The 26,704-nt window shown below is 52.1% G+C and overlaps 12 protein-coding genes across 12 annotated transcripts; 8 read left to right on the top strand and 4 right to left on the bottom strand.

Moving 5' to 3' along the window:
• Window positions 1–322: 322 nt before the first annotated feature.
• Window positions 323–3,246, bottom strand: Z519_11725 (uncharacterized protein; the record flags this gene model as incomplete). Its single annotated transcript, XM_016769436.1, has 3 exons — window positions 323–2,367; window positions 2,416–2,789; window positions 2,843–3,246. The coding sequence occupies 3 exons, from the start codon at window positions 3,244–3,246 to the stop codon at window positions 323–325; spliced, it is 2,823 nt and encodes a 940-aa protein (XP_016614420.1).
• An 865-nt stretch (window positions 3,247–4,111) lies between these two features.
• Window positions 4,112–5,024, top strand: Z519_11724 (uncharacterized protein; the record flags this gene model as incomplete). Its single annotated transcript, XM_016769435.1, has 2 exons — window positions 4,112–4,180; window positions 4,230–5,024. The coding sequence occupies 2 exons, from the start codon at window positions 4,112–4,114 to the stop codon at window positions 5,022–5,024; spliced, it is 864 nt and encodes a 287-aa protein (XP_016614419.1).
• Window positions 5,025–5,853: 829 nt separating this feature from the next.
• On the top strand, window positions 5,854–6,813 carry Z519_11723 (uncharacterized protein; the record flags this gene model as incomplete). The annotated part of the gene is made up of 1 exon (XM_016769434.1): window positions 5,854–6,813. One exon carries the CDS (start codon window positions 5,854–5,856, stop codon window positions 6,811–6,813), a length of 960 nt encoding a protein of 319 aa, XP_016614418.1.
• Window positions 6,814–8,081: 1,268 nt separating this feature from the next.
• Window positions 8,082–10,724, top strand: Z519_11722 (uncharacterized protein; the record flags this gene model as incomplete). The annotated part of the gene is made up of 4 exons (XM_016769433.1): window positions 8,082–8,612; window positions 8,671–8,818; window positions 8,888–9,239; window positions 9,302–10,724. The coding sequence occupies 4 exons, from the start codon at window positions 8,082–8,084 to the stop codon at window positions 10,722–10,724; spliced, it is 2,454 nt and encodes an 817-aa protein (XP_016614417.1).
• Window positions 10,725–11,537: 813 nt separating this feature from the next.
• On the bottom strand, window positions 11,538–13,062 carry Z519_11721 (uncharacterized protein; the record flags this gene model as incomplete). The annotated part of the gene is made up of 5 exons (XM_016769432.1): window positions 11,538–12,058; window positions 12,160–12,228; window positions 12,300–12,583; window positions 12,644–12,713; window positions 12,891–13,062. The coding sequence occupies 5 exons, from the start codon at window positions 13,060–13,062 to the stop codon at window positions 11,538–11,540; spliced, it is 1,116 nt and encodes a 371-aa protein (XP_016614416.1).
• A 380-nt stretch (window positions 13,063–13,442) lies between these two features.
• On the bottom strand, window positions 13,443–16,634 carry Z519_11720 (uncharacterized protein; the record flags this gene model as incomplete). Its single annotated transcript, XM_016769431.1, has 1 exon — window positions 13,443–16,634. One exon carries the CDS (start codon window positions 16,632–16,634, stop codon window positions 13,443–13,445), a length of 3,192 nt encoding a protein of 1,063 aa, XP_016614415.1.
• Window positions 16,635–17,141: 507 nt separating this feature from the next.
• Window positions 17,142–18,083, top strand: Z519_11719 (uncharacterized protein; the record flags this gene model as incomplete). The annotated part of the gene is made up of 2 exons (XM_016769430.1): window positions 17,142–17,201; window positions 17,253–18,083. The coding sequence occupies 2 exons, from the start codon at window positions 17,142–17,144 to the stop codon at window positions 18,081–18,083; spliced, it is 891 nt and encodes a 296-aa protein (XP_016614414.1).
• A 136-nt stretch (window positions 18,084–18,219) lies between these two features.
• Z519_11718 (uncharacterized protein) lies at window positions 18,220–19,020 on the top strand (the record flags this gene model as incomplete). The annotated part of the gene is made up of 3 exons (XM_016769429.1): window positions 18,220–18,316; window positions 18,365–18,596; window positions 18,657–19,020. 3 exons carry the CDS (start codon window positions 18,220–18,222, stop codon window positions 19,018–19,020), a joined length of 693 nt encoding a protein of 230 aa, XP_016614413.1.
• A 94-nt stretch (window positions 19,021–19,114) lies between these two features.
• Window positions 19,115–19,339, top strand: Z519_11717 (uncharacterized protein; the record flags this gene model as incomplete). Its single annotated transcript, XM_016769428.1, has 1 exon — window positions 19,115–19,339. The coding sequence occupies one exon, from the start codon at window positions 19,115–19,117 to the stop codon at window positions 19,337–19,339; it is 225 nt and encodes a 74-aa protein (XP_016614412.1).
• A 185-nt stretch (window positions 19,340–19,524) lies between these two features.
• Window positions 19,525–20,102, bottom strand: Z519_11716 (uncharacterized protein; the record flags this gene model as incomplete). The annotated part of the gene is made up of 2 exons (XM_016769427.1): window positions 19,525–19,781; window positions 19,835–20,102. The coding sequence occupies 2 exons, from the start codon at window positions 20,100–20,102 to the stop codon at window positions 19,525–19,527; spliced, it is 525 nt and encodes a 174-aa protein (XP_016614411.1).
• A 739-nt stretch (window positions 20,103–20,841) lies between these two features.
• On the top strand, window positions 20,842–21,178 carry Z519_11715 (uncharacterized protein; the record flags this gene model as incomplete). The annotated part of the gene is given in 2 exon segments (XM_016769426.1): window positions 20,842–20,941; window positions 20,958–21,178. 2 exon segments carry the CDS (start codon window positions 20,842–20,844, stop codon window positions 21,176–21,178), a joined length of 321 nt encoding a protein of 106 aa, XP_016614410.1.
• Window positions 21,179–22,209: 1,031 nt separating this feature from the next.
• Z519_11714 (myosin-1) lies at window positions 22,210–26,115 on the top strand (the record flags this gene model as incomplete). The annotated part of the gene is made up of 3 exons (XM_016769425.1): window positions 22,210–22,218; window positions 22,274–25,613; window positions 25,673–26,115. The coding sequence occupies 3 exons, from the start codon at window positions 22,210–22,212 to the stop codon at window positions 26,113–26,115; spliced, it is 3,792 nt and encodes a 1,263-aa protein (XP_016614409.1).
• Window positions 26,116–26,704: the final 589 nt, after the last annotated feature.

The raw sequence follows: 26,704 nt of genomic DNA, 5'->3' as shown, positions 1-26,704 counted from the left end.
CAGGAACCCAAGGACAAAGGGGAGGGATATGAACTGTGAAAGGATCTATGTAACACTCATTCGCGTTGGTACAGGACATTCGACAGATGTGATGTCTTGGGATCAACTCCTGCAATCTTGGCGCCACGATATAGATTCTTTCGATCCACCGCCAGGAGCAAATTCCAGACGGACAACTAACCGTAGTGTAGCGAGCCAGCAATATCAATAACGGCATCTAATGTCAAATCTAATCATTAGCAAAACTTCCCGCAACACTATCCCTTCACTCGCTCGAGATTTCAGAAGGGAAAAAAGGAGCCTCCTCCGGCAACACCTCCTCTTAGCTTTCAGATAACTTTGACGTCACAATTTTCAGATCCTCTGGAACAAGTTCACTTCCATCTTCTGCTTTGCCGCGAAACATTGTCTTGACCATCTTTTGCAGGACAGGTCCATATTTATTGTCTATTGATGCATGCAAATCGTCGAAATCTGTGTGTTGCGCTCGGTCATGAGTGATGTAGGCATCACTGAAACCTAGGGCCTGGACTTTTCTAGACAAGGCTTTGGTGTCCTTGAAGTCGTTCGTGGTGAGAACAAGGTTGAACGTCATCCATTCTGGAGGAGTCCTCTCGAGAGGTAACTTGGACGACTTTGTTCGGTAGATCTTCCTGTTCCTGCTTTTCCGCTGTTGCCTGATAAAGTAAGCTCGTGGGTCATCGGTGGGAAGCTCGGGTTTCTTCAGAGCGCCCGCTGGTATCTGCGTATTTAAAAGGTTGCTCTGTTCGGCAGTCTCGAGAGGAATTTCATCTTCGGGCTGTGAATGGGAGTGTGACAGGTCCTTCAAGGCCTTCAGGTAGCGATTCCGATGTGGATTCGACGTCCACGGTACCAGGGCTCGAGATTTTGAGTTTCCAAATCTCGTACCGTAATCCTCAATGTTTGCACCGTCTACTAATTCCTCCTCGCCGGAAAGCGGTAGCGGCGCAGAACTTGACTCAGGCTGCCTTGATCTGCCCACTCCTTCCTGGAGAGATGTAGAGTTAAGAACCCCGACAACTCTTTTCTGATGAGCGATGGCAGCTTTCTTTCTGTGTTCGAAATCCATAATGTCGTCTAGCTCGGAATTTGGCTGCAGAAGCCCATTTTCTGGAGACCTTTCAAGACCCGCTGTGGTCCTTTCCAATTGAGACTGTAGGTTAGAATGGACATCGTCACCGTCATCTTCACCCGACTCAGACACTGCGGGAACTCCTGGAAGGCCCCTCTGCAATGACAGCTGGCCATGACCACGAATACTTGAAGGTGGCGTTGGAGATGAGGCTCCAGAGGATTCAGCTTGATCTTGGCGTCTCAGCGGGACTTTGAAGGGTTTTTGGCCTGGTCCCCATCCCCGACGCGTCTGAGAGCTGAAAGGGGGTGACAACATGCTATTATGGGATCTCGATCTCAGGTCCGGGACATCAGGAGCATTCATTGGTGAATTTGGGGCTTGAATGTTCGGACTGATGACACTCGCGCCAGAAGCCTGATGAAATCCGGACTTCGGCGTAAGCCATGTCTGCAGATTTGACTTTCGCGCCACGGTGACACTGCTGCTGTCATCTGAGATGCTTAGGCCTACTTGCTCATCTTCTGTGGCCGTTGACGCTTTGACCAGTCGTCTCATGGACAGGCCTGCGCTGGGAGTCAAAGTAGGACGGAGACTAGAATTGCTCGAGGGAGGTGCTGAGGGCTTCCGTGAGCCTGTCACTGTTGTGCGGATGTTCTCGAACATCTCAGCCTCCTCTTCATCCGCCAGAGCAGTCGTGTTCATACTAGATGATGCCCTGTCTTGCTCTGTGTCCATCCTTTTGGGTTTGACTTGTGCAGTCATTGCTGCAATAGTGAAGGGATTTCTTGTATTTGATGGGCGTGTCAGCATTTCTTCCGCATCGAGTGCAACAGGGACGTTGTCTGGTTGCACTGAACCTTCTGCCAATTCGGCGTGGTCTAGGCCTATACGAGAGGTGTCTTGGGGCGATGTAGGAACCATTGCTCGAGATGGCGTGGTCCAAGCATTCTCTAATACATCCATAGTGTGTTCTCCAACCCCGGGATATGCTCGGGTAAACAAGCATTCGACTAGAGATAGCAACTGATCAGGTCGAGCAAAAAGGACTTCGTCCTTGGTGGGCTCTACGTTGACGTCGTAGCTTCCCGAGGGGCACAGGATCTGCATGAAGAGGAAGGGTCTCGAGACCGAAGACCCCTCAGAGGATGAGAGAGTCTTCTGTAGGTGACGCTTATAAGATTTGGCCACTTCCCGCATCGTGCCTCGATCCGTACTGACAGGACGGCCGTCGATAGAAATGTATTGCCTAGCGTTACGAGCATTGGCAGAACCTGAGGCTGTCAGCATTTTTTGTGCAGAAAAAAGATGGTCCCACGAACCTCGTGCCGCTGAGAGCAACAGAGCATTGATTCTCCAGCCATTGTCAAGATCGACGTCACAATCTTCCGAAGAGATGTCGTGTGCAGTACATCCAATCACAATATCCTTTCCCACAATCTTCGTCGCCACTTCTGTGATTGAAGCTGTCGAGGTGGGTGCGTAAGTCCAATTGATCTTGTCGTTCTTTCCTTTCAGGATCTTCAACGAGAGACGTACTTCCGGTCTAGCGAAAGCGAAGGAGAATAGGAGAGATCTTATAGCTTGTAAGGTTTTCATGCTTTCCTTCAACGCCGTCTGTTTTCTAACCGGTATTTTCATGAGGAAATCCTGTACACGAATCGTCGTCCCGACAGGATGGGAGGCTGAAGAAGAACTGAAACGGTCATGATACATTGAGTCTCCAAAAGAACTGACCGTTGTACCTACCTGAACATCCCCGAGGCATTATACTTGATGGAGGTCCCTACAACTTCCCCGTCGACTCGGGTAGTGACAACCACCGCCTGGCTTAATTCGACAATGCTCGCCAGTGCTTCACCTCGGAACCCGAGAGAGGAGCCGCCAAGTCGATCAAGATCCTCAAGTGACCTGATCTTGGAAGTACAGCCTCGCTTGCAGAGCAGCTGGCGATCCTGGACGTCAATGCCTGTGCCATTGTCCTTTACCTGAATGACATCCAGTGCGTTGTTGGATATCTCGACGCTAATTGTTGTTGCTCGAGCGTCTAGAGCGTTATCAACAAGCTCCTTGACGACAGATCTAGCATCGGTTAGAACGAGCGATGAGGTGAGAGCACGGCTTGTGGTTTCTGGCAGGGCTTCAATTGGCATTTCGCCGCCATAGACGAGAAGATGCAGGAGAAGATAGAGGACGAGGAGGTGGCGGTTGAGACACTGGCGAGGATACTTCAATGCGTGCTTGCGCGTGTTTGAGCGCCGAGACGCGTCGGAGCTAATTGGCTAGCGCCTTGGCATGTCGATAAGTCTTTTGGAGTCCCTCAGACACCCTCGAACGTCATCTTTTGCTTCTCATTGTACAAAGCTCGAGCTGTCTTCGCCGTGAGGCTGCCGAAGTTCGCTGCCATGAGTTTCGGCCACCCCTCTTTCCTTTTCAGCTGACCGACGCCAAGACGGAGCGATGCTGTCGGTTTGGCAGACAGTGTACCACACTAAGCACCAAACACAACCTCCTGTTGATGTCAGCAATGGACACTCAACAATTGGCAAAATTCGCGGTGCCAGTGGTTGTGATCCTGGTGGCCTTTCTTTCCTATTCATCTCAGTACCTTTTTTATAGTCTTGAGCCTGGTCCGCTTTCTTTGCGGGACAAGATCATTTTCAACACGTTGGTTGGATGCATATGGATATGTTATGCTCGTGCTTGCACGACGAATCCCGGACGCGTACCCTTTGATTGGAAACCCACTGAGGACGAAGAAATAGAGGCATTGTCTCCCGGAGACAGAATCTCCTTAAGGCACAGGTATTGCCGTAAATGCGAAGCAATCAAACCTCCCAGGTCACATCATTGCAGAGTATGCAAAAGGTGAGTAGTCGCTCCAGTTTTCGAAATTCATACTGAATATATATCAGATGTATCCCGAAGATGGACCACCACTGCCCCTGGACCGTCAACTGTGTGTCTCACTTCACCTTCCCCCATTTTATGCGTTTTCTATGGTACGCAGTCTTCGCTATGGGCTTTCTTGAATACTTCCTATTCGTGCGAGCTGGTGTCGTCTGGGAGAACCGCAATCTGCCCAGTGTAAGGCCATCCACCCTCGAAACAAGCAGGATCTAACTCGATGTCCAAGTATCTAGGGCCTTCTCCTTCCCAGCTGGTCCATCTTCTCATTTTGATAATTGTCAACACTCTGACTATCTTTCTCGTCTCAATCACCTTTTTTCGTACAATCTGGGGTCTCGGGGCTAATGTCACCACTATCGAGAGCTGGGAAATTGAGCGCCACGAACAGCTACTCCGTCGAGCCCGTGCACTCGGAGGATATCTGGATGGTCCAGATGGCATTCGAGTCAAGATTGCGAAACAAGAATTCCCCTACGATATAGGCATTTGGAGCAACATTGTGCAAGGAATGGGGACAGCAAACTTCTTGGCCTGGTTCTGGCCATTCTCTGCGACTCCAAAAACGAGCGGTTTGGTCTTCGAAACCAATGGATTTGAGGACCCGGGTACAACATGGCCACCACCAGACCCTGATCGGATGCCCCGACTTGATCGGTCGCTTGACTCGTCACACAATGCATTTGTTCATGACCACGGAACTCTCTCGCCTTATGAGGAGATGGAGGCCTTCAAACAGCGACAACAGGCTGACTTTGAGCGACGTCCGGGTTACTATGGGGTTCAACGACGTAAACCATTTCACGACCGTTTTGAAAAGGACAATCTCGTGCCGATCAAAAATGATTATGTCAATCCGGCCGATGATGATTCTCTCAGCGGCGAGGAAGGTTGGCAGGATTCAGGAGGAAACCGACTGAAAGACTACGGTGTCGACGAGGACGTCGAGTTCTACGATGAGGACAATGTCCCAATTTCAGAACTGTTGACGCGGCGGAGAGAAGGGCGGGAACTCCAGACCTGATATACGCTGAAGCCGACAGTGGGAGGTTCCTTTTGTACATACCAACCCCACGCTCACTCCGACGGAGGGCTTTGACCCGCATTCTCCTGGGAAGCCAAAAGCCGTCTTGTTCTCCGGATGGCCACAACTCTGGAACGGCACAGCAGAGGGTCATCTCCCGTGGAAGGAATCATGACCCAGCCGGCAAATTAATGTGAACAACTCCCGCCTGCAAAAGGTGTGAGTTGCCGTCGGGCGTGGGGGAACGATCTCTCACCCCACTGCATCAACGGAGATGCAATTCGGAAGAACAATGATCCGAGAAAAGAGCCTTGCGCTTGGCTTGAGTCCTACTCTCTACGGCCTCAGCTTCAGAGCTTGCCACATGGCGATCCCCATTCCTTAACAGGTTGCATGCGGCGCATAATTGACATGTCTCGGAGAAAACGGCGCCTGATCTTGGGCAGGCGTTCGCAATCGTGTTTCGATTCTGCGGGATGCTTTATGGTGAGCCCTCCGCGGCCATCGCCGCTGCCCACGGTTACAATGGAGTCCCCACCCCACGCCTCCAGATTGTGCGGGGCGTGAAAAAGACGTCTCTTGCGATTGTGAATTCAGGCTCGAGTTGTCGGCCTAATGCCGGGCGAGGTCATTCACTTTATAAACAGTGACGGTCTTTTCGTTTTCACTCGGAGGCTGTTTTTCGTCCCTTATCGATCACTAGTGAAGGCCAGTCAAACGGGTTAGCCAGGAGTCGAAAACTAATTTTGTCCGTCTGTGTTTCCTACTTTCCTCTTGTCTACACAATTTGCCCCAGAGGACAACCAACGACACAAAAGGGATCTGCAAGATGAACGGCCATCACGCCGTTAGACCCCTGAGACCGGGCATCAACGTGCCCATGGTCACCATATTTGATCCAGAAACTGAAGACGTTGATGTCAACGCGATCGCCAAGCACGCTGTCAGGCTTGCCAAGGCTGGCCTTTCATCCATCACCTGTCAAGGCTCGAACGGAGAAGCAGTACATCTGACCAAGGAGGAGCGGATACTGGTAACGAGCACCACACGTAAATCGCTGGACGAGGCTGGGTTTTCAGATATGCCGATTGTGGTTGGCTGTGGAGCTCAATCCGTGCGAGAGACGATCGAGTTTTGCCGAGATGCGTACCAGGCCGGCGGAGATTGTGCTTTGGTTCTCCCCCCCTCATACTACAAGTCAGCATACAAGCCTGAGTCGTTTGTTGAGTACTTTCAAGCCGTGGCGGATGGCTCACCAATCCCTATTATCATTTACAACTATCCCGGAGCCGCTGCAGGGGTGGATCTAGACTCGGACACCATCATCAAGTTGGCCAAGCATCCCAATATCCGTGGATGCAAGCTTACTTGTGGCAACACGGGCAAATTGAACCGTATTGCTCACGCGGTCAATGCCGCTACACCAACTGATATTGGATCGGGCTGGATGTGTATGGGTGGTTCGGCGGATTTCACTCTCCAAACGCTGATTGCCGGCGGGTCGGGAATTATCACCGGCTTGGGCAACGTGGTCCCTAAGGCTTGTGTCAAGGTTTACAACCTCTATGCCGAGGGCAAGGTGGAGGAAGCTCAGAAGCTGCAGGCGGTGGTAGCCCGCGGAGATTGGGGCGTGATTGCTGGTGGAATCACAGGCACCAAAAGTGCGATGCAGTCATATTTTGGATATGGGGGTTACGCACGACGGCCACTGCCCAAGCCGACCAAGGAGGAGGTGGCCAAGTGGGAGGAGATGTTAAAGGAAGCTGTCGAGCTCGAGAACTCGCTGTAACCGGTGAAGGCGACACTGCTGCTGTGAGACGTACGATAGATGAATTTTTACCTTCAGGGAGGCCACATTGCTATGCTATAATTTAGGATTCTTGACTGTGAGGATGAAGATATTGGTTAGAGCCTAACATTCTGGTCCCAGGGGAAATGCGGGATACCATTGTTGTTGAGATACTTGCAACACTTGATGAGAGAAGCATAGTGCAACTGCCAGCGCGGCTAAGGCCGGAATTCCTGTCGCCCAGTGTATTACAGCCTGCCTACAAGGTACTTCGCACGAGATACTTGTTAGGGGGGAGTAACGAGCGTACCAGGCTAATAACTTGTTAGTGGCGGGGTCTAGCTAAGTTAATGTCCTGTGCCAACGAGTCGGTATGTACTATTCCTGCTGCTTACCGTAGGCAATCTACCTTTGTACATTTGCCGAGTACTAGGGGTTTTAGGTACATGCTTCTAGGCGCCTGGTTCTTTCCTAGAGCCTGAGGCGCTCTTGTACTGAGTCCCTTACTTTCTCCTACCCTTCTTCACCAGCTCTTTTTTCAATTTTCACTTTCCACTTCCACTTTCCACTCTTCGTATTTGAAATCCATCTACCAACCCAATGGCGGGCCTCAATCTCAGCTTTCCTTGTCGGTCCTGTCTTCCTCGTCCATGGCGGGGAATGGGCCATTGGGGGTGACGCGGGTCAGACGCATCTCGGGAGTCTGTTGCAAAGGCCAACGCACGACCTACATACGACATACATGAAGCCGCCTGTGCTCTTGTCTGTCGACTAACCAAACTCTGTTTTGCTACCCGATCGCTCAGGCCATCATGCCATCATGCCATCGGCGATATTCTCTCCACGTCCGAGTGATGCACAAGCGAAGCCGGACCACGTTGTCCATGTACATGTCAGGTCATTTTCCCGGATTTCTCAATAAGCGATCGTCAGCCTCAGCAGCTTGTTCCAGCCAGAGTGACAACGCAGCACCCGCAATCCTTACATATGGCCGTCTCTGACTGGCGTTGTGCGCCCGCCAACCTCTCAGCCTCTGCCTCCCGCTCCCGAATGACTGGCGCTGCGTCGACCGGACGTCTAGTCATTGCAGGTCGCTTTTGACAAGGCAGACGCGGCGCCCCGCCGCCAAAAAAGCAAGCTGATCGTGACCGCCAGTTTCACCATGGCCCAGTTCACCTCGTCACAAACGGTTTTGATCTCTGTTCCATTTTGTTGCTTTCGTTTCTTTTGTTTTCCTGTTCTAGCTAGAATTCAAGAAAAATGCCCCAATGGCTAATAATCTAGAAATCGACCATGGCAATCACCAGCACGATTCAGTCACGTCTGTCACCGACTGTATATTGGGCCTCAGAAAGAAGGTCGACAGCAATGAGCTCCCAGGATTCGCGGAACTGATCGATGACTGGTTTGACCCGAATGTCGAGGTGGATGAGGAGCAATTCATCCGCCGCTTCCTACATACCTTCAAACAGACCGACAAAGATTTCACATACGAGAAAATCGTTGGCGACTACGACGATGAGGTGCAGGAAATCTTCAACGACTTTGTCGACGGCAAGATCGACGCCAAGGAAGCCGGCCAGCGATATAGTCAAGCTACCACGGACAAAGGTCCAAGACTCAAAAGAGATATACGCAGAGGAGGTCTTGCCGGTGCTATTCCTGGCGAGCCAAACATCCTTACGGAACCCATCAATCTTCTGAGGGCAGCTCCAACCAGCATCCCTTCTCGCATTCGAGCACTTTTTGCAAAGCTGTTCCCATCTCTGAAAGATCCCAAACGTGCGCTTTATGTTCCGGTAGGGCTCTAACGAAACAATCCATCTCTGAAACCACCACCTACTGAACTATTCAAAGACCTACAAGAACCTCGAGTTTCTCAACCACGGCCGGACGATAGAGAACACTCCAGCATTGACATGTGTGCCAAACACTTCCCAAGATGTCTGCGATATCATCAAGTTTGCAAAGAAGCAGAACATGGGTGTTCGAGCCTCCGGATTTCGTAAGAACTGCCAGCACTTCCGAATGTCGTCTCCCGCAAGTCGTGCAAGTACTGATTGAATTCTGCCAGGTCATTCGTGGTCCCCCGTCTTTGGTCGCTCTAACAAGAAGGGCGGCCAGAATAATGGCGATATTCTGATCTCGACCCTGGGACTGATCGACGCTTCGATACTGCCGAATCTTACATCCCTACCGACTGACATCTTCCAACCGCGTGCAAAGGATCTGAACTCGATAGTTGTCGTCAACCATACCTATGTCAAAGGCCCTCAACTCACCGGCGGGAAGAAGTATGTTCGGGTCGGAACATCGACGACCAACGAGCAGCTACGTAGATGGTGCATCGAGACCGGCAAAGTCACGATGCCGATGAACATTGTTGAGGTCGAAATCACAATGGGCGGAAGTAATGCCACGATTTGGTTTGTTCGCCTTCCTTCGAGTTTTGATGATGAAGTAGCTGTGTTAACCAATCTATTCGCAGTCATGGCGGTGGAATCCAAAATCCTACCATCTCCGATCTCGTTCGTTGTATGGAATATGTCGACGCCAACGGCATGCTACGCAAGATTGACATGTCTACGCCCGACATTCTTAGAGCCGCGGCCGGCTGTTTTGGCCTGATAGGCATTGTCACGCATCTGGTCCTCGAGCTTGACCCTTTGTCGTGCGCCCTCATGGAACCCCGCAAAGTTCCCGTCATCGAAGCGATCCCCCCGCCGCCGGGCATGCCAGACTCGGCGATTCCTCCTCCTTTGCGGCCGAAGCATCCATTGAGCGCAGAACGAAAAGCCGAGATCCAGCGCGACTTTGAGACCCGCGCCACGACAACCGACTACGCTGAGTGGTTCTGGTTCCCTTATTCCAGCGAGGCCTGGGTGAACACCTGGCACAAGACACTCGACACGTCGAATGCGGTAAAATATCCGAGCGATACGAAGACAATCTTGCAAGTTTTCGGCACCTTTGCCGTGCAGATTGCACAAGACGCCACGATCCTCTTGAAATTGACCGAAGCACACCCTGAGACGCAGACGAAATTGCTCACCTGGGTGGCGATGAAGAACTTGGACGACATCGGTCCGAATGGGAAGATCATCAAGACATGGGTTCCCGATGCATTACACTTCCAGAGGGGTGTTCAGAATCTTAGGGTGAGAGACCTGGAAGTTGAATTTCCGCTTCAGCCGAAAGTGAAGTCAGATGCGAATGGACCAGCGGGCGGAACCGTCAATGGGCACGTCAACGGCGAGGTCAACGGTGCCGCCAATGGCACAGTATCGGCAGCACTAGCCACAAAAACCAAGGACATTGACTTGACGCTGGTCCAACAGGCATGGTGGGATGCCATTCTCTCCTGCTACGCCGCCATCAAAACCTGTCCTCAGCGCATGCCTCTCGAGATGCGCATCATGGCTGGATCACAAGTGACCCTGGCACCACAACGAGGCCATACGCTAGGCACCTGCGCGATCGAGATCCTCAGTCTACACAACGTCGCAGACATCTGGCCGGCTTACGCGCAGAAGGTGTTGAATAAGTGGACGAGCTACAAAGACCACGAGGGTAAATCGGTGCCCGTGCGAGCGCACTGGGCGAAAGAGTGGTACGGATACACCGTAGGCGGGAGACGATGGGAGGAGATCTTCAAGGAAGAACAAAGTCAGAACGGGGGTTTCAAGGACGCGATTGCCGAGTGGAGGACCTCGGTGGGGCAGTTGGCGATGAAGCATGGTTGGAAGACCGAGGACGCGAGGATGAGGTTTGGAAATGAGGTTTTAGACTGGTTGTTCTGGCAGGACGGGACGGCGAAACAGGCCGCCCCCAATGGCGTGGTTGTTAATGCAGCGAAGGAGAAGAAGCCTGGACTGGGAAAGAGGATGTTGAAGAGTTGTTTTGGCAAGTGAAGTGAACTAAAACGGCGAAAGAGAGGGAGGGAGGATATATTCATGCTTGTCCTCGATTGATTTCATGCAGATGGATGCTCGATACACCCTATCCATTCATTCATCATCCATCCATCCATCCATCCATCCATCCATACCCTTGCCACGAGCACCGACACTGTTACCGATACCGATACCAACACCGGCAGCCTCACGGCAATCTGCTACGACGTTATGCACGATGAAACTTTTTGCGTTTATGTCATATATCCCGATGACGACAACCTTATGCTGGCCACGACGACGACCCGACGACGACCGACGATGAGTGTAACTAATGAATGGTCCATGATATGAATGATTCTGACGAAGATATGTTTGTTGATGTGTGTGTTGAGACGGTAGTGTTGTGCACGAATACGAATGAATCAATAGTGGCATTTTCTGTGCTATGTTAAGTATCAGTATTAAGTATCGAGTCATGAACATGACATTGCACGTGCTCTATCCATCCATCTATGTATCTATGTATCCATCTACCCATCCAGTAGCGGCCTGATACCTGAGACCGATACGGGGCACCTCTTAATTCTTTACCTTGTTTTGCTTTTCGTTAACCACTTGGAGGCGAAGGTGTGATAGACTTGGTCGCTCGACTCTCGCGGAGCGCAAAGGGTTGTGTCTGAGACGGAGGGGAAAGAGAGAAGTATCGATATCGCGCCTCCATTCTCACTTTCCCTCTGTTTCTTTCTCCTCCTCACCCACAGCCGTACACACGTCCGCGCATTTAAAAAGGCTCAAGCCTGGGTTCTGGCTCAGGCTCACCAGGCGCGATCAATACCCCTTCCGGCGATCGACAAGGTTGAACATCTTCTCGCCCTTCTCCCTGCGGGCCCAGTTGACCATGAACACGTCGTACGCGCGCTGGGAATACTCGGTGCCCAGGCCACTGATGTGGGGTGTGATGATGACGTTCTTTGCGTCCCAGAGCGGGTCGTCCTTGGGTAGGGGTTCTGGGTCCGTGACGTCGAGGGCGGCGCCGAGGAGCACGTCGTTGTTCAAGGCGGCCACAAGGGCGGGCTGGTCGAGCAGCGCGCCGCGCGCGACGTTGATCACGAAGCACGAGCGTGCTTTCTTGTTCGGCAAAGACGTGCGGCCCAAGATGTCGAACTCGGCCTTTGAAAACATGTGCCGTGTCGAAGGCGTCAGGGGCAGCGCGATGATCAGCGCGTCCAGTCCCGAGGACAGGAACGCGTGCAGAGACGCTTTCGACGTCCCCGAGTACCATGCCCGTGGGATCGTGCCGTCCGGGTCGCCTGTCCCGGGGATGATGTACCCGGTGTCGGTTCTTGAGGCTGTTGTTATGGGAGAGCAAGTCGCCCCGTCTGTTGGCCGGGATTGTTCACAAAAGGGGAAGGAAGGAAGGGGGAAAAGGAGGGGGAGAGTAATAACTCACCCGGCGTTGAACGCGGGCCCGCGGTGTAGGCGTGAACATTGGCGCCCAAGGCCGAAAAGACGCGGGCGGCTTGAACAGGAACTGGATATCAGCAAAAGGGCGCCTTCGCCTTCTCGGGAGACGAAGAGACAGTTCAATACCTTGACGCCCAATACTCCCATAGCCAGCAATGCCCACCGTCTTGCCGACCCAGTCGGTGCCGGCGGTCAACATTTTGCGCTCGGTGCCCCAGTGGTGCTGCTTCTGCCATTCGTACTCGGTGGCGTAGTGCCTGCTGGCGATGAGGGTGGTCATGACGATCCACTCGGTGATCGGTGGGCCGTGGATGCCCGACGAGGTGGTGATGGCGATGTCGCTATCGGTGAAGATTGGGTGCGTGATGTAGTGGTCGACGCCAGCGGAGAAGAGGTGGATGAGCTTGAGGCTGGAGGAGAGTAGTACGTGAGAAGAAGAACAGGCTTGATGGATGCTTCGCTAGACGTACTTGGGAGCATCTTCTGGTCGTTCAGGAAGGGCGGAAAGGGTGATGAGAATGGTTGCCGATCGCCACAGTTCTGGTTTCGTCGAACAGGTACCTCAGTCAGTGGACGACATATAGAATCGAATGGGATCAGATTTCTTTCCCTTTCGCCCTCTATCTTTCTTCCTCTTCCCTCTGGACAGGTCATGAAATCCGCCTCTTGGACGCGTAGGATTCAACTCGGCTCAGCTCAGCTCAACACCTCACTCACCTTGTGGAACCGACTTGGACGCCTCACCGCCATGTCTACCCAGCATAACATTCAGCTGGAAATAAGTAATGTCGAAATAGGGGAATCGGCGTTTAATTTCCGCCGTGAGATGTTTGGGCTCTGGCTCGTACAGCACGATAAGGAGGTGTTCCTTGTCGGGCCCTCCTCCCATGTTGCTGGCTAGATGTGTAAGTGATAATAAGGATGGGTATTACCTAGAATAGAAGCGATCAAGAAGAAAAAAAAAAAACAAAGCGTGAGACGGCAATGTATGTCAGGTAAAGGAGGGCAGAAGGTCAGTGATACTGTGGCGGGACAATTATCGTGACAAACGGCCATTTACCGTTCAAGACCTATCTCCGAAAAATGATCAGTCAGGTCATACAGCGAATATGCAGCCTTTGCGCCATGCAATGGATGATCTATTCCATATCATCGTAAGTCGGATGAATGCTCCTTGCTGATTCTCAATGCTGGTTCTCAATGCTCGAGCTCCCTCTCTTCAAAACATCGTCGCTTGATGAACACCAAGTCCAAACACCAAAACTCCCGTCAATGCTTGTTTCCAACCTTGGTCCTGCCATGCCCCTCGCCATCACCACCAAACCTCCCAACCGTCACCCACTGCAGCTTGATCCTCTTGTCATCTCGTCGTTCTTGCAGCCCGCTCCATCCCAGCCTCTCTTCTCCCATCTTGCCCAGTCCGCCTTCCTTGATCCAGCATCCGATGACGGCTCGAGCCCAGTACAGTTTCTCCTTGATCTCGTTTGTGCGCACAATCTCCATTTCCGACCGGCGCAGTGCATTTTCCATGATATCTTCCAATGGCAAGCTCAACTCATCACGGCGTTCCATTGCTTCCCCGCTTAGTCCGCCGTGGCTTGCGAGCCCAATGGCGTCAGTCGGCATGAGATATACGCAATTGACTCGGTACTGGCCATCTTCGTCATCTTTCTCCGCAACCGGCCCATGGATTGTGATCTTGGTGTGGTCTGGGAAGTTGAACTGCAACCCGCCGTCTGCGAATCTCCAGACACCAACATTTCCCACTCGTTGATAGAAATGCACAAAATGCTCGCTCTTACTCGCTGCCTTTGCATTGGCCGAGTCGTCATGCCTTCCCTGTTTGTTCATATATTTCCCAAATTTGTCCAAAAGTGCGACTTCCTTCATCCGCTCAGCCTCACTGCCCTCCAAGCGGATCTGGATGGCATGGGCCGCAGCGACTTGATTGGGATGAGATTCCAGATCGAGCAGAAATTTTCGGGCAGGGACGTCAAGCCGCTTCATCCCCATTTCATAGTCACTTTGTTCATAGAACTCAACATCCGCGGCATCAGGGCCTTGGGGTACAAATTGATGTTCAAGACCCTTGGCGCGCCTGATTGTGTGACTGCTCGCATGGCGCACCACCACGCAGCTACTTGGCAAGGAGTTGTCTTCGGATGACTTCAGAATCATACCAACCGTGCCATTGGAGAGGATATAGGCTATTCCATGCCGGGTGGAATAGTCTACCCATTTGTCAACCCGGGGGTATGTGGAACGAGTCCGGACTGTTCTTGTGCCGTATGCTGACCTTGGACGTCTTCCTGCCTCATCAAACCTTCGAGGATCGAGAGCCTTGTGTAGGTCCTGCAGAGAGCTGAGAACATGGGAATTGGAAGACTGGGGGACCAACATAGCCCGGTCAGTCCTCGCGATAATTCTAGGTTGATGTCTGGGTAAAGACGTTGGGCGGGCGGACTCTGATCTTGACTCCGCCCGTTGCCTCTGTTCGGCGTTAACGGGTCTCTGCTTCTCTGCCATTCCCAACACTGCCTGCCTATCGTTTCCACCGGTAGGTTGTAGCACGTGAGGAGGTATGTCGTCTACTGATACTTCCGAGGTAGGAGAGGAGGACTTGGGGCGGGCAGTTGCACCGTCTGCTCCTCCGATGGATCGCGGGATGGTTCTTGTTGGCTGGCTTTCAGGGTTCGGGGTGGCTGTCGGGATCTCGCTTTTGATTCTTCGACCATCCTGTCCGGCCCGGCTTGATTCTTGTTTGCTAATCTTATTGATCCCATCAGGCGCAGTCATCGATCTCGGCAGTGTCCTAGATATCTGGGAAACGGCATCACGCACGGTCGTGCTTCTTGTTGAACGGATGGTGGCAGCTCTTATAGGCCGTTCTCTCAAAAGTGGTTGAGGAGGAGGCTCGATAACTTCCTGTTGTTTTTGCCTGGGAATGTCTTCTTGACCAACGGGCCCTCGTCGGACTGATCCCAAAGGGAGTGCTTGTTGCCTTTGTTGGGCTGCAAAGCTTTGAAACGGTCTAGACGCGGAACTTGCTGGAGGCAAAGGAGCCTTGGATGTCATCACAGGCAATACCTCTGTCTCCGTCTTAGTGATTTTCGAAGAGACAAAGAGTGGTTGTGGTTCCTCTGGAATAGGCTTTCGACTGCGTACGCGTGTAGTTAGCAGTGGATGCTTCTGCCGCGCTGTCCATTCAGCGTGTGCATCTGAGAATTGCTTGTAGAGAGTCCCTGGCGGTAAGGGAACAACTGGTGCACAGCCTTCTCTATTTTCAGCTTCAATTTCCACCAACGTCGAGATGTTTAGACCAGTTCCAACTCCAGCCCGGGGACGGCCATCGGAGCCGATTCCAATACCGCATTCGCGACATATTCTGCCGTGACTGATTCCGTAGCCTGATTGTACTTTGTCTCCACGCGGGTCAGCATTTTCCAGCCATGTCGGATTCGCTCTGAGACAAGAAGTCTCCAATTCGTCAGCGATCGCTCCCATGGTGAAGAAGTCATGTTCAACAAGCTCGTCCATCTCTGGTCTCTCAACAGAGTTGAGGTTTAGACATGAAGCCACAAAATCCTTTGCCTGTTGAGGAATATAATTCTTGCTATCAATCCTCCACTCATATTCTAGCGTCCTCAGTTTCGTGTAAATCTCCTGCTGGGTCTTTGACTGGAAAGGAGGAGTACCCATGAGCATGGCATAGCATATCACCCCAACAGCCCAGGTGTCAACCTTGTTGTCGTGGCCACGGTTGCTGGATTTGCTCAAAATCTCTGGGGCGATGTAGTTTGGCGTCCCACACAGTGTTGTCCGACGATCATGCTCATCTGCCATGACCGCAGCCAATCCAAAGTCTCCAATTTTGATATTCATTCGTGCGTCCAGGAAAATATTGCCCATCTTCAGATCTCGATGAATGACGGATCGCTTGTGCATGTATTTAACTCCTCCGCAGATTTGAATCATGAAACGACGAACTTCAGGTAGACTGAGACAGGAGCGGGTTTTGACCATTTCCGTCAGACTCCCATTGGGGCACATCTGAAGGACTACGTAGGTGTATTCGTCGATGGTGAACGCACGAAGGAATTCGACAATGTTAGGATGATGCATTTTGGCATGGATCTGAAGCTCGGTTCGAAACTTCTCCATCATCTTCTTCTGTTCAACCTTTGCCTTGACGACTTTGAGAGCAAATACTTCGAATGTTGTTTTTGACTTTCCTTCGAAACAAACTGCGAATCCTCCTTTGCCTAGCTTCTTTCCCATCAGATACGTTTCTGGCGACGGGCCCGGTTCCGTGATCGAGGGCGGAGGTCTCCATCTGTCGTCGATGCGATCGGGGTTGGTAAGTTTGACGTCGGGCTTTGGTTTCGAGTCCACTTTGGGCTTCCTTGTGGCTTTTGGAGGTGCCATGGGGAGATTTGCTGATCGCGGCGAGAGAACCTCCATGTCAAATTGACGGTCTTTACAGACACTTGGTGTAGTATCGCAGCCGCCGAAGGTTCAATGAGACGAAGGTAGCTGCTGTTGCAGCTTGAGCCATGGAGGCAAATCAGTTAGAGTGGCAGTCAGTTTCATTGACGACGAAAAGGGATAGGAAATAAACATTGACTAACCACAAAAGGCAAAGTCCAGCTATTGCTTGGCGTGTTTGTCACCGATGCGGAATTTTCATTATCCGGCGAGGGGTACTCAGGGTCTCCCAAGATCCCGAATGCTAGCTCATTGGAGCTCAATGCGGACGGCCCCGAGCTACAGCCAAACGAGCCCGATCAAAAGTCGCTCGGACTTGAGGCTCACCAATTACTCCTCTTGATGGCTCATTGATTTTCTAACTATATCTGGCGATTTGAGAGTATTTCAAGATGATTCAGCATAACTAAAGACTGATTGATGTGTGACCACTATTGATGGCGTCTGCTGAATGCCTATCGCTTCACCGGAATCTGTATCAACATGTCGCTTGCTCTGAAGTTCACTTCTCTCGCTATTCGTACTCTCTCTAAACCAATAGCTGTAAGTTAACACAGAAGTCTTTACCCTGTCAATCCTCTCTGACTCTGGAAGAATTTCATCAAGAAACAAGCGCGCGAACATGAAGGCTTCCGCCGGACCTGCATCTCTTTCGCCCAGACTCTCCACAGAATTGACATGCGATGGCGGATAGGTCTCCTACAAGATGCTGCGGCTCTGGAAAGACAGGTCGCGAAAGAACAGGCGGCAGAGGCTGCTAAAAGGCATAAACATACCAACGTCCCTACAGTGAAGACAGAAGCACAGATGAAAGCTGAAGAGGAAGCTGCCGCAAGAGCCACCAAAGAAGTACCGGAACCTCCAAAGCCACGCGCAAAACCCAAGATCAGACCTTTATCCGAAGCGAAAGCAATCGAGTCGGGCGCCAACTTTATAAGCGAGGCCTTTCTGTTCAGTGTTGCGGCTGGCCTCATACTGTTTGAGTCGTGGCGGGCTGGCAGGAAAGAGAGCCAACGGAGGGATGACGTCGCTGAGAGGCTGAACGACTTGGAGGAGTCTGAAAAGGCTGCCCGAAAAGCATTGGTCGAGTTAGAGAGGGAAGTCCTCCGCCTGCGGGCACAAGAGAAGAATGGAAAGCCAACTACTACAATAAGACTACTGCCGAAGGAGATATATGAGGAAGACGAAGGAGACGAGAGGGAAGCGAAACCAGCCGGCTGGTTGTCACGCATCAGATCCTTTGTATCCTTCAACAAGGATGAGAAGGAGACAAAGGAAACTCTAGCAGAGAACAAGCCGGGGCCTGCTGAAAAGATCCTTGTGCAGTCTGATAAGGCGTTGGAGGAGAAACATAAGCAACAAAAGGCCCTCGAAGCAGCACAAAAGGCGGTCGCCGAGCAGAAACCCCAAACAGTGAGAGGCTGAAGGAGATAGTAATGAGGATACCTACACGGTACCCGCCTCCTTGGCACCAGGATGATGTTGACCAGAACTCTCGACTCAACATTTGTACAGTTACCTTGATACAGAGATACCCCCAGTTGGAAAAAAAGAGTCCAAAATGATCCACGCGAAGTTTTCCGTCTTGCTTCGTTCTCGACCAGAATGGCGCACGTTGGGACTTGACCTGGTCGCATCAACGACCTACAACTTCCAAGGTCATCAGTGAGGTTCCCGAAACAAGAGCAAGCTGACGGCTTTACCAGAAGACGAAGCGTGTGACTGCGATCTTGTCATGCCACTCGCGGGGTACAAGCGGCCGGCCACGCTCAATGCCCTCTTGCTCTGGTCCACCGATCCCATGGCCTCCGTCGAAGCACGAATACGCTCGTTCCTGCTGGATGCGAAGCAGGCGACCGATCATTATGTTATTGCGGTGGTTAACAACAAGGGAGGCTCTATGCACGCCTTTCAGATATTCTCATCTCTGCAGAGCCGGTAAAATGCTTGCCCCCCCTGAGACTTTTCATCATCCCAAGAACTCTGACAGTCCACCAGGATGTTGGATGTTTCGCCCGTCCCCATTCTTATTGCGCTGTCGATCGAAAGCATTCTACCTACGATTGAACGCTACATTCAAGAGCTGCACAAGAATTTCGAGATCAAGTTACCACCACTCCCTATGCCTACGACTTTGGTCGCTCATGCCTGTACCACTGCACCCATTCGGCCACTCTCGCAGCACGATGCGAATGTCCTGACTGGCCTTTGCCATTCCATGCGAGAGTTAGAAGAAGCTACAAGAACAAGCAGCGGAAGGGAGCAATTGGCGGAGCATCTGGGACCGGCCGTCACCAAGAACATTGTCGATTTCTGGGAAGATGGATGGATCGGATCGTTTGATCACGTGTTGAACTGCTGACCTGGACGCTCGATGGAGCCAGAGCCCTCTCGATGCATGCTACATCAAATCTATGCAAACTTTGATGTCATTTCATCTGCATCCCATTGTCACCATGAACCCCCGAGCCTACGTGATCCATCCTCCTCTGTACATCTGGCTGATTTCTCTTCATCCAAGCCCACACTTTGTGGAACTTGCGACAGCGGTGGAAGGCGCTGGAGTCTGGACACCCGTCTGGCTTGGCCTGGTCATCAATGATGAGCAGTGGCGTCACATCACCCTGGCACATGATGGTCTTGCGCAACGTCTTGATACAATGGTCGACGTCCATGCGTAGACCGACCGGTGAGACCTTGAGATCTGCTGGCGTGCGTACGGTGTCGGTGTGTCGGGCATAATACGAAGCCCCGCTGTGTTGGCGGACTACATCCTGGGGACACGCGAAGCATGGGCATCAGCTGATGGCAAAGTTGCGAAGGGTGATCTGTCGAAGATCGAGCGGACACTCACCAAGCAGTGAAGTTAATGGAAGACCTCCAAGGATGCTTGGAAATGGTCAGTCCTTCTATTGATTCTGGCCACAGTACGGCCATCAGGGAAATGCTCCTGTCGATTTAGCTCGGGCAGCTTGTCGCGAGGAATGCCGACGTAGCCAAAGCGCCAGAGTTCTTCCCAAGCGGCATCCAGCTCTGGGGTTGGCGGTCCACGATACCGGCTTTCGGCGGCAAATTCATTGTTGATGTCGAGGTCGAAATATTCTACATTGTCTCGCGCCGGCGCTGCAAGCGGTCAGTCCTTCGCACAGGAAAAAGCTCTCGCGATTGATACCCACACCAAAGATCGTTCCTGCTGTTGCAGACCCCAGAAAGCGATCTTGCTGTGATCCAGGAGGTGATGCCGGAAGCTACCAGTGCCACCAAGGCGGCAAGGAGGACTGTCAGCCGGGCAGATCTGATTCTCTGTCGTATTCTTCTCTTGCCCCGCCGTGCCGTTGTGTCTTTGTTCCAGAACGGCGAGACCTCTTCAACAAGACCTTCGCTCTGCCCCCCCACACCATCAGGAGGATGGCAATCCAGTGTCGTCATGCAAGCGAAGCCCATATTGACAGAGGAATACTCGCAAAGAGGCGGTCGCCAGAGTCCGATTTCCTGCCGATTTGAGAGTTCAATTCCCTAGGTGAGGACATAACGTCCCTTCAAAATGGGGACACTAGTTAGGAGGTTACCAGAAGCCCCCGTTCTAGTCTGACCTGAAAGCCGTCGAGCCCGCTACAGCGTGTTCTCGCGAGAAGGACACGATAGCTGTTGGCAGATGGATTCAGCTGGCCCTTGCGTGACATCTGCTTCGCCTGCTTTTGAGGTCTGTCAAAGGCCGCCGAATACACGAGAATTTTGGCCGCGACCTCACCGTTGCACGGCAATCTACTTCTTGCTGCGTAACATACGACTAATGAGTGGAAGAATCGGGCGACTACTGATGAGCAACTGTGTGTTTGATGAGGATAGGCACGTTGATGCCGGGATCCTACAAGGGCAGCTACTTCAAGTTACTTCCGAGAGCGTTCTCGTGATGCTGTACTTCTCAATGGCACGTAGATGCTGCAACTCAAAGGCGGAGGGGATGGACTCACCTCCTTTCCACTGGGTGATCAAAGCTGCATGGCTGCTCATCGTTCCAGCACGAATCCTTGAATGTTGTATTTACCACCCTCATCCGTTACCCTCCGCAACATCCGAGGTGAAGTATAAGAACTGATCATGTCCAGCAGTCAACGTTCCAGCAAGCTTCTCACTCAAAAGTACCAACCGTCTCAAAGGCCAACAAACACCCTGCCACACCATGTTGATTTCAACGCTGTTTTTGTTGCTCCTCTCAGCAATCTCTGTCCTAGCACTGCCGGCCAACAAAGCCAACGACATGACACACGCCCAATCTAAGCGTCTATTCGCCACCAGAGTACATTGAAGGAGCTGAGGACGAGGAATTCGTTGAGGCGTACCCAGCATATGCCAACGCCGCCGACTCAGCAAAGGTTATGGGGAAAGCAGAAGCACAGGATTTGGCCAAGCGTCGGTTTGCTGCCGAGTACATTGAAGGGGCTCTGGGGGAGGAGGCGGTTAAGGCGTATCTGGCCTATGTCAATATCGCAGACTCGAAGATGGTGTTGGGAGAGTAATATCAACTCATTGACAACAAGGGGGAGGAACCGAATAGCGATTGTCAGATGTCAAGAGATCGACAATAAGCTCATCAAGACTGAACACAGCCGCCGTTTGTATGGTGAAACAGTATCTGGGGAAGCACATGCACATCACAGCACAAGTACAAGTGTTACCTGGCACGAGAGTGGATTAAAGGTGCCGACTGGCATGAGATATGTAGCGAACCATTTCCTCGGGATCCAGGCCTGTGATTGAGGAATGTGAGGTTGAATGTATGGTGATGTATTGTTCACGTCTTCAAACAGGATGTTGAAGGTAGGAGGCGAACAGACGTCGCAAGAGGCTCAAACCTCTTGACTTGGTATTTACCCACCTCTGTTGGTGTCCTTTACCTAGGTACTCAGTAGGTAGTTCTTGTTGCTCGCCAGGCAGAATTCAGACAGTGTGGACCTCGTGGGAGACGTGGAGATGCACAGTGAGGTTGATCCTGAGTCTGCAATTAGTGGTGTTTGGAGTGGCCGCCAAGAAGATGACGGATCATCACCGATTGCGTGTCGGGCGCGTCACAGCCACAGCGGAGCGCGAGAGTGTGGCAATGGAGATTGGAGCATATGAGAGCCTGTCTCGGGAGTGGCAGCCTGTGTGTTAGTACGTAGGTAGACAAGCTGCTGGTTGAAAGGGAATTAATTGTGACTGACCAGACTGACTAACCGCAGGTTCCGCTATAGCGCCGTTAGTATGTCATAGTCCCTTCCACTCCGGCCGCCTGTCACACGTCGCCCGTCGCAGGCATCGACAAAGCACCACTGCCACCAGCACCGCCGCACTCAGACTCAGTGCCAATCTCATTCTCATTCTCAGCGTGACAGGAACAAGGCCACCGAGGCTTTTCCAATTGTCCTTCTTCCGTGATTCTTCGCTTTCAATACTTCTCACTACCCTTCTCGTATTCAGTACATGTCCCTCAGGCACTCCTGCTATCCTATCTCTTTCCTGCCCATCTCCCCTCCCCGCGCGCATGTCCTAAACAATCAGAACCTCCGCCATGGTCAGTGTCCGCGCCATAAATCACTTTGATGCAACCGCACTCACTTACTCTCGACTACTAGGGTCAAACAAAGCGCCGCGAAGGCAAGACCTCTCGCGCCCCTAAATCTTCTCTGTTCGGTGGCGGCAAGTCGACACAGGCGGATGCCGGGCAGCCCCAGATCAAAAAGGCGACCTTTGAAATCACAAAAAAGAAGGAAGTGGGCGTTTCAGATCTCACGCTGTTGAGCAAAGTTTCCAATGAGGCCATCAACGACAATCTCAAGAAGCGCTTTGAACATGGCGAGATCTACACCTATATCGGCCATGTGCTGGTCTCGGTCAACCCTTTCCGTGACTTGGGAATCTACACAGAGCAGGTCGTCCAAAGCTACCGAGGGCGAAACCGTCTCGAAGTCCCACCCCACGTGTTTGCCGTCGCAGAGTCTGCCTACTACAACATGAAGGCCTACAAAGACAACCAATGTGTCATTATCTCGGGCGAGTCGGGCGCGGGCAAGACGGAAGCCGCCAAGCGCTTGATGCAGTACATCGCCAGCGTCTCTGGCGGAACCGATTCCAGAATTCAGAGGACTAAAGACATGGTCCTGGCTACCAATCCGCTCCTCGAGTCCTTCGGCAACGCCAAAACACTGCGAAATAACAATTCCTCTCGCTTTGGAAAATACCTCGAGCTCGAGTTTAACGAACAAGGTGAGCCGGTGGGGGCCAAAATCACAAACTACCTGCTGGAGAAGAGCCGGGTGGTGGGACAGATCACGAACGAGAGGAACTTCCATATTTTCTATCAATTCACAAAAGCCGCCCCGAAAGAGTATAGAGATGTGTTCGGTGTTCAGCAACCTCAGTCGTATGTATATACGAGCAGGTCAAAATGCTTCGATGTACCCGGAATAGACGATGCGAGCGACTTCCGGGAGACCCTCAACGCCATGCAGATTATTGGTCTGTCCAAGGCTGAGCAGGACAATATCTTCCGTCTTCTGGCAGCCATTTTGTGGATTGGGAACATCACATTCAGGGACAATGATCAAGGAGGCGTTGATATTGCAGACGAATCCGTGGTGGACTTTGTCGCCTACCTGCTAGAAGTTGAGTCTGCTCATGTGCACAAGGCCATGACCGTCAGAATCGTCGAAACAGCCCGTGGTGGCGGACGCCGAGGGTCCATCTACGAATCGCCCTTGAACCCGGTCCAGGCTAGCGCGGTTCGGGACGCTCTTGCCAAAGCCATATACTTCAATCTATTCGATTGGATTGTGGCGCGTACCAATGTTTCACTGAGATCCCAGGGCACGGTGAAGAACACGATTGGCATCCTCGATATTTACGGATTCGAGATCTTTGAGAAGAACTCGTTCGAGCAACTGTGTATCAACTACGTCAACGAGAAGCTGCAGCAAATCTTCATCCAATTGACATTGAAAGCCGAGCAGGAAGAGTATGCCCGCGAACAGATCCAGTGGACTCCAATCAAGTATTTCGACAACAAAGTCGTCTGCTCTTTGATCGAGGACAAGCGACCACCCGGTGTTTTCGCTGCCCTCAACGACGCTTGCGCAACAGCCCACGCGGATTCTGGAGCGGCCGATCAAACCTTTGTTGGCCGACTGAATTTTCTTTCGAGCAATCCCAACTTCGAGAGCAGACAGGGTCAATTTATCATCAAGCATTATGCCGGTGATGTGAGTTATCAGGTTGCGGGAATGACGGACAAGAACAAGGATCAATTGCTGAAAGATCTGCTAAATCTGGTTAGCGAAAGCTCAAATGGATTTGTCCATGAGCTATTTCCAAATCAGGTTGATCAGGATGACAAGCGACGACCTCCAACTGCTGGGGACAAGATTAAAATATCCGCGAACGAACTGGTTGATACCCTTATGCAAGCCCAGCCGTCTTACATCCGAACTATCAAACCCAACGAGAACAAGTCGCCCAAAGAATACAACGAGCCTAATGTGCTCCACCAGATCAAATACCTGGGTCTGCAAGAAAACGTTCGCATCCGGCGAGCTGGTTTCGCCTATCGTCAGACGTTTGATAAATTTGTGGAAAGATTTGCCTTGCTGTCACCTAAACTGTCATACGCCGGAGAATACACCTATACAGGAGATGTCAGGACTGCGTCGCAAATTATTTTCAAAGATACAAGCATTCCAAAGGAGGAATATCAGATGGGTGTAACCAAAGCATTCATCAAGACTCCCGAGACATTGTTTGGACTAGAGCATATGAGAGATCGCTATTGGCACAACATGGCCGTCCGCATTCAAAGAGCTTGGAGAAACTATCTGCGGTACCGGGCTGAAGCTGCCACGAGGATTCAAAGATTCTGGCGCAAATCCAAGGTTGGCGTTAAAGAGGTTGAATTCAGAGATCAGGGACACAAACTCCTGGCTGGTCGGAAGGAACGTCGCAGATACAGCCTGGTTGGTTCAAGACGTTTCTTCGGCGACTACCTCGGTCTCAATATGCCGGGGGGTCAGGGCCGTGTTCTGAGAGATGCGATCCATCTCAATCCCCAGGAGCGCTGTGTGTTCTCGGCGCGTTGCGAGCTGTTGGTCACAAAATTCGGACGATCCTCGCAGCGGATGCCCAGGATTCTTGTCCTGACCCCCAAATCGGTTTACATCATTGTGCAGGCCGTTGTGAACAACCAACTTCAAATCTCTGCTGAGAGGACAATCCCCATCGGCGCGGTGAAATACATCTCATGCTCAAACTTGCGGGATGACTGGTTTGCGCTGGGCATCGGGTCTGCTCAGGAGCCAGATCCTCTCCTCAACTGCGTTTTCAAGACTGAATTCTTCCTGCAGTTCAAGACCGTCGCGGTCGGCGGAATGAACCTCAAAATTGGGCCCCAAATTGAGTACAACAAGAAACCTGGCAAACCTGCTGTGGTCAAAGTCCAAAAAGATCCAGCAATCGCTCGGGACGACGTGTACAAGTCAGGAACGATCCACGTTCCGCAAGGAGAATCTCCAAACTCAGTCTCGAGACCGACTCCGCGCGCCAAAGCAATTGCCAGACCTATCACCACTGGTAAGTTGCTCAGACCGGGGGGACCAGGAGGTCAGCCATCGAAGACGGGCGCCAGACGACCTGTACCCGCAGCCAGGCCAGCAGCGCAAACTCATCGTCCCGTTCCAACGCCAGCTGCTGCTCATGCCCTTCCTCAGCACGCCAACGGCCCTTCCTCGCACGCTCGAAACGATTCAGGATCATCATGGGGCCGAACCGCTCCTCCACCGCCCCCGCCCCCGCCCCCGGCTGCTGCTCCTGCCCCAGTGCCATCCACACCTCAAGCTAGAGTGAAGTACGACTTCAACTCACCCAATGCGAATGAGCTTTCCATCAGGGCAGGAGAGATGGTGGAGATTGTGCAGAAAGAGAACAATGGTAAGCACGCTTGGAATTCTCGATTGCTCTTGACATTGGAACTAACGTGGACTGCCTAGGCTGGTGGCTCTGCAAGAATCCTCAAACCAACGCGCAAGGTTGGACGCCGTCAGCCTATGTAGAGGAGATTGAGCAGGTGCGCGTCGCACCTCCGCCGCCTCCGCCACCCCCAGCTGCACATCATCGCCCGGTCCCTACGCCATCAGTTGTGGTCAACGGAGGCCCGAAGCCTGGGACGCCGCCGGTTGGTGGCAGAGCCAAACCGACGCCTCCCGCACCACCGGCCAAGCGACCGGTTCCAGGAGCAAGAAAACCTGACGCCTCCCCAGCCAGGGATAGTGCAGTGGGTCTGGGTACGAACAGCGGGACCAATTCAGGGCGGGCCACGCCGAGTAGCATGGGAGGCGGTAGTCTTGCTGGTGGATTGGCTGAGGCATTGAGGGCCAGGCAGAGTGCGATGAGCGGGAGGGACAAGGATCGCGACGAAGACGACGACTGGTAGACGAGTTGCTGGAGAGATTGTTGAATGCGGGTCATGAATGAAAAGTATGTGATTCCGGGCTGATTGTGATGTCGGTCATTTAGAAGAGCGAGAGCGTAGATGACACTATTGACCCTCGTCCCGAAAGTGCAGGTTGTCGTTATCGCAAGCGTGCAGTCTATGGAAGAATATGAGACATGAAATGAACAAGACCAAACCAAGTCCCATGCCATCTTCCACTTTGATACTCCTCATGTGATATAATAATCCTACACATCATCAGCTAACCAGCTAACCAACTACGCAAGGTACACATGGTCAAGTACCGGGCATGTTCCCACTCTCACTGATCCAGCGGACTCTCATACATACTCTGTACATAGCCTATATATAGGCCGATCGGCTAAATTTCGACCACCCGCATTCCCAATTCGCGAATTTCCACGGCTGAATTGGGAGAGACGGACACGATTGCAGAATCCCCCTCCTCCCCTCTCTTCAAAATCCGGCGGATGTTCTGGATCAACTGAGATCATGTTATGTATGTTACCTACTGTGTTTCTGACCAAGAATATATGGACCTTTCAGGGAAGACCTGAGAAAGGGTAGA

The sequence above is a fragment of the Cladophialophora bantiana genome (genome assembly GCF_000835475.1).
Source record: "Cladophialophora bantiana CBS 173.52 unplaced genomic scaffold supercont1.23, whole genome shotgun sequence".
Taxonomy (NCBI): Eukaryota; Fungi; Ascomycota; class Eurotiomycetes; order Chaetothyriales; family Herpotrichiellaceae; genus Cladophialophora; species Cladophialophora bantiana.
Note: the sequence above shows the minus strand (reverse complement) of the source record. Positions and strands in the feature narration are given on the sequence as shown.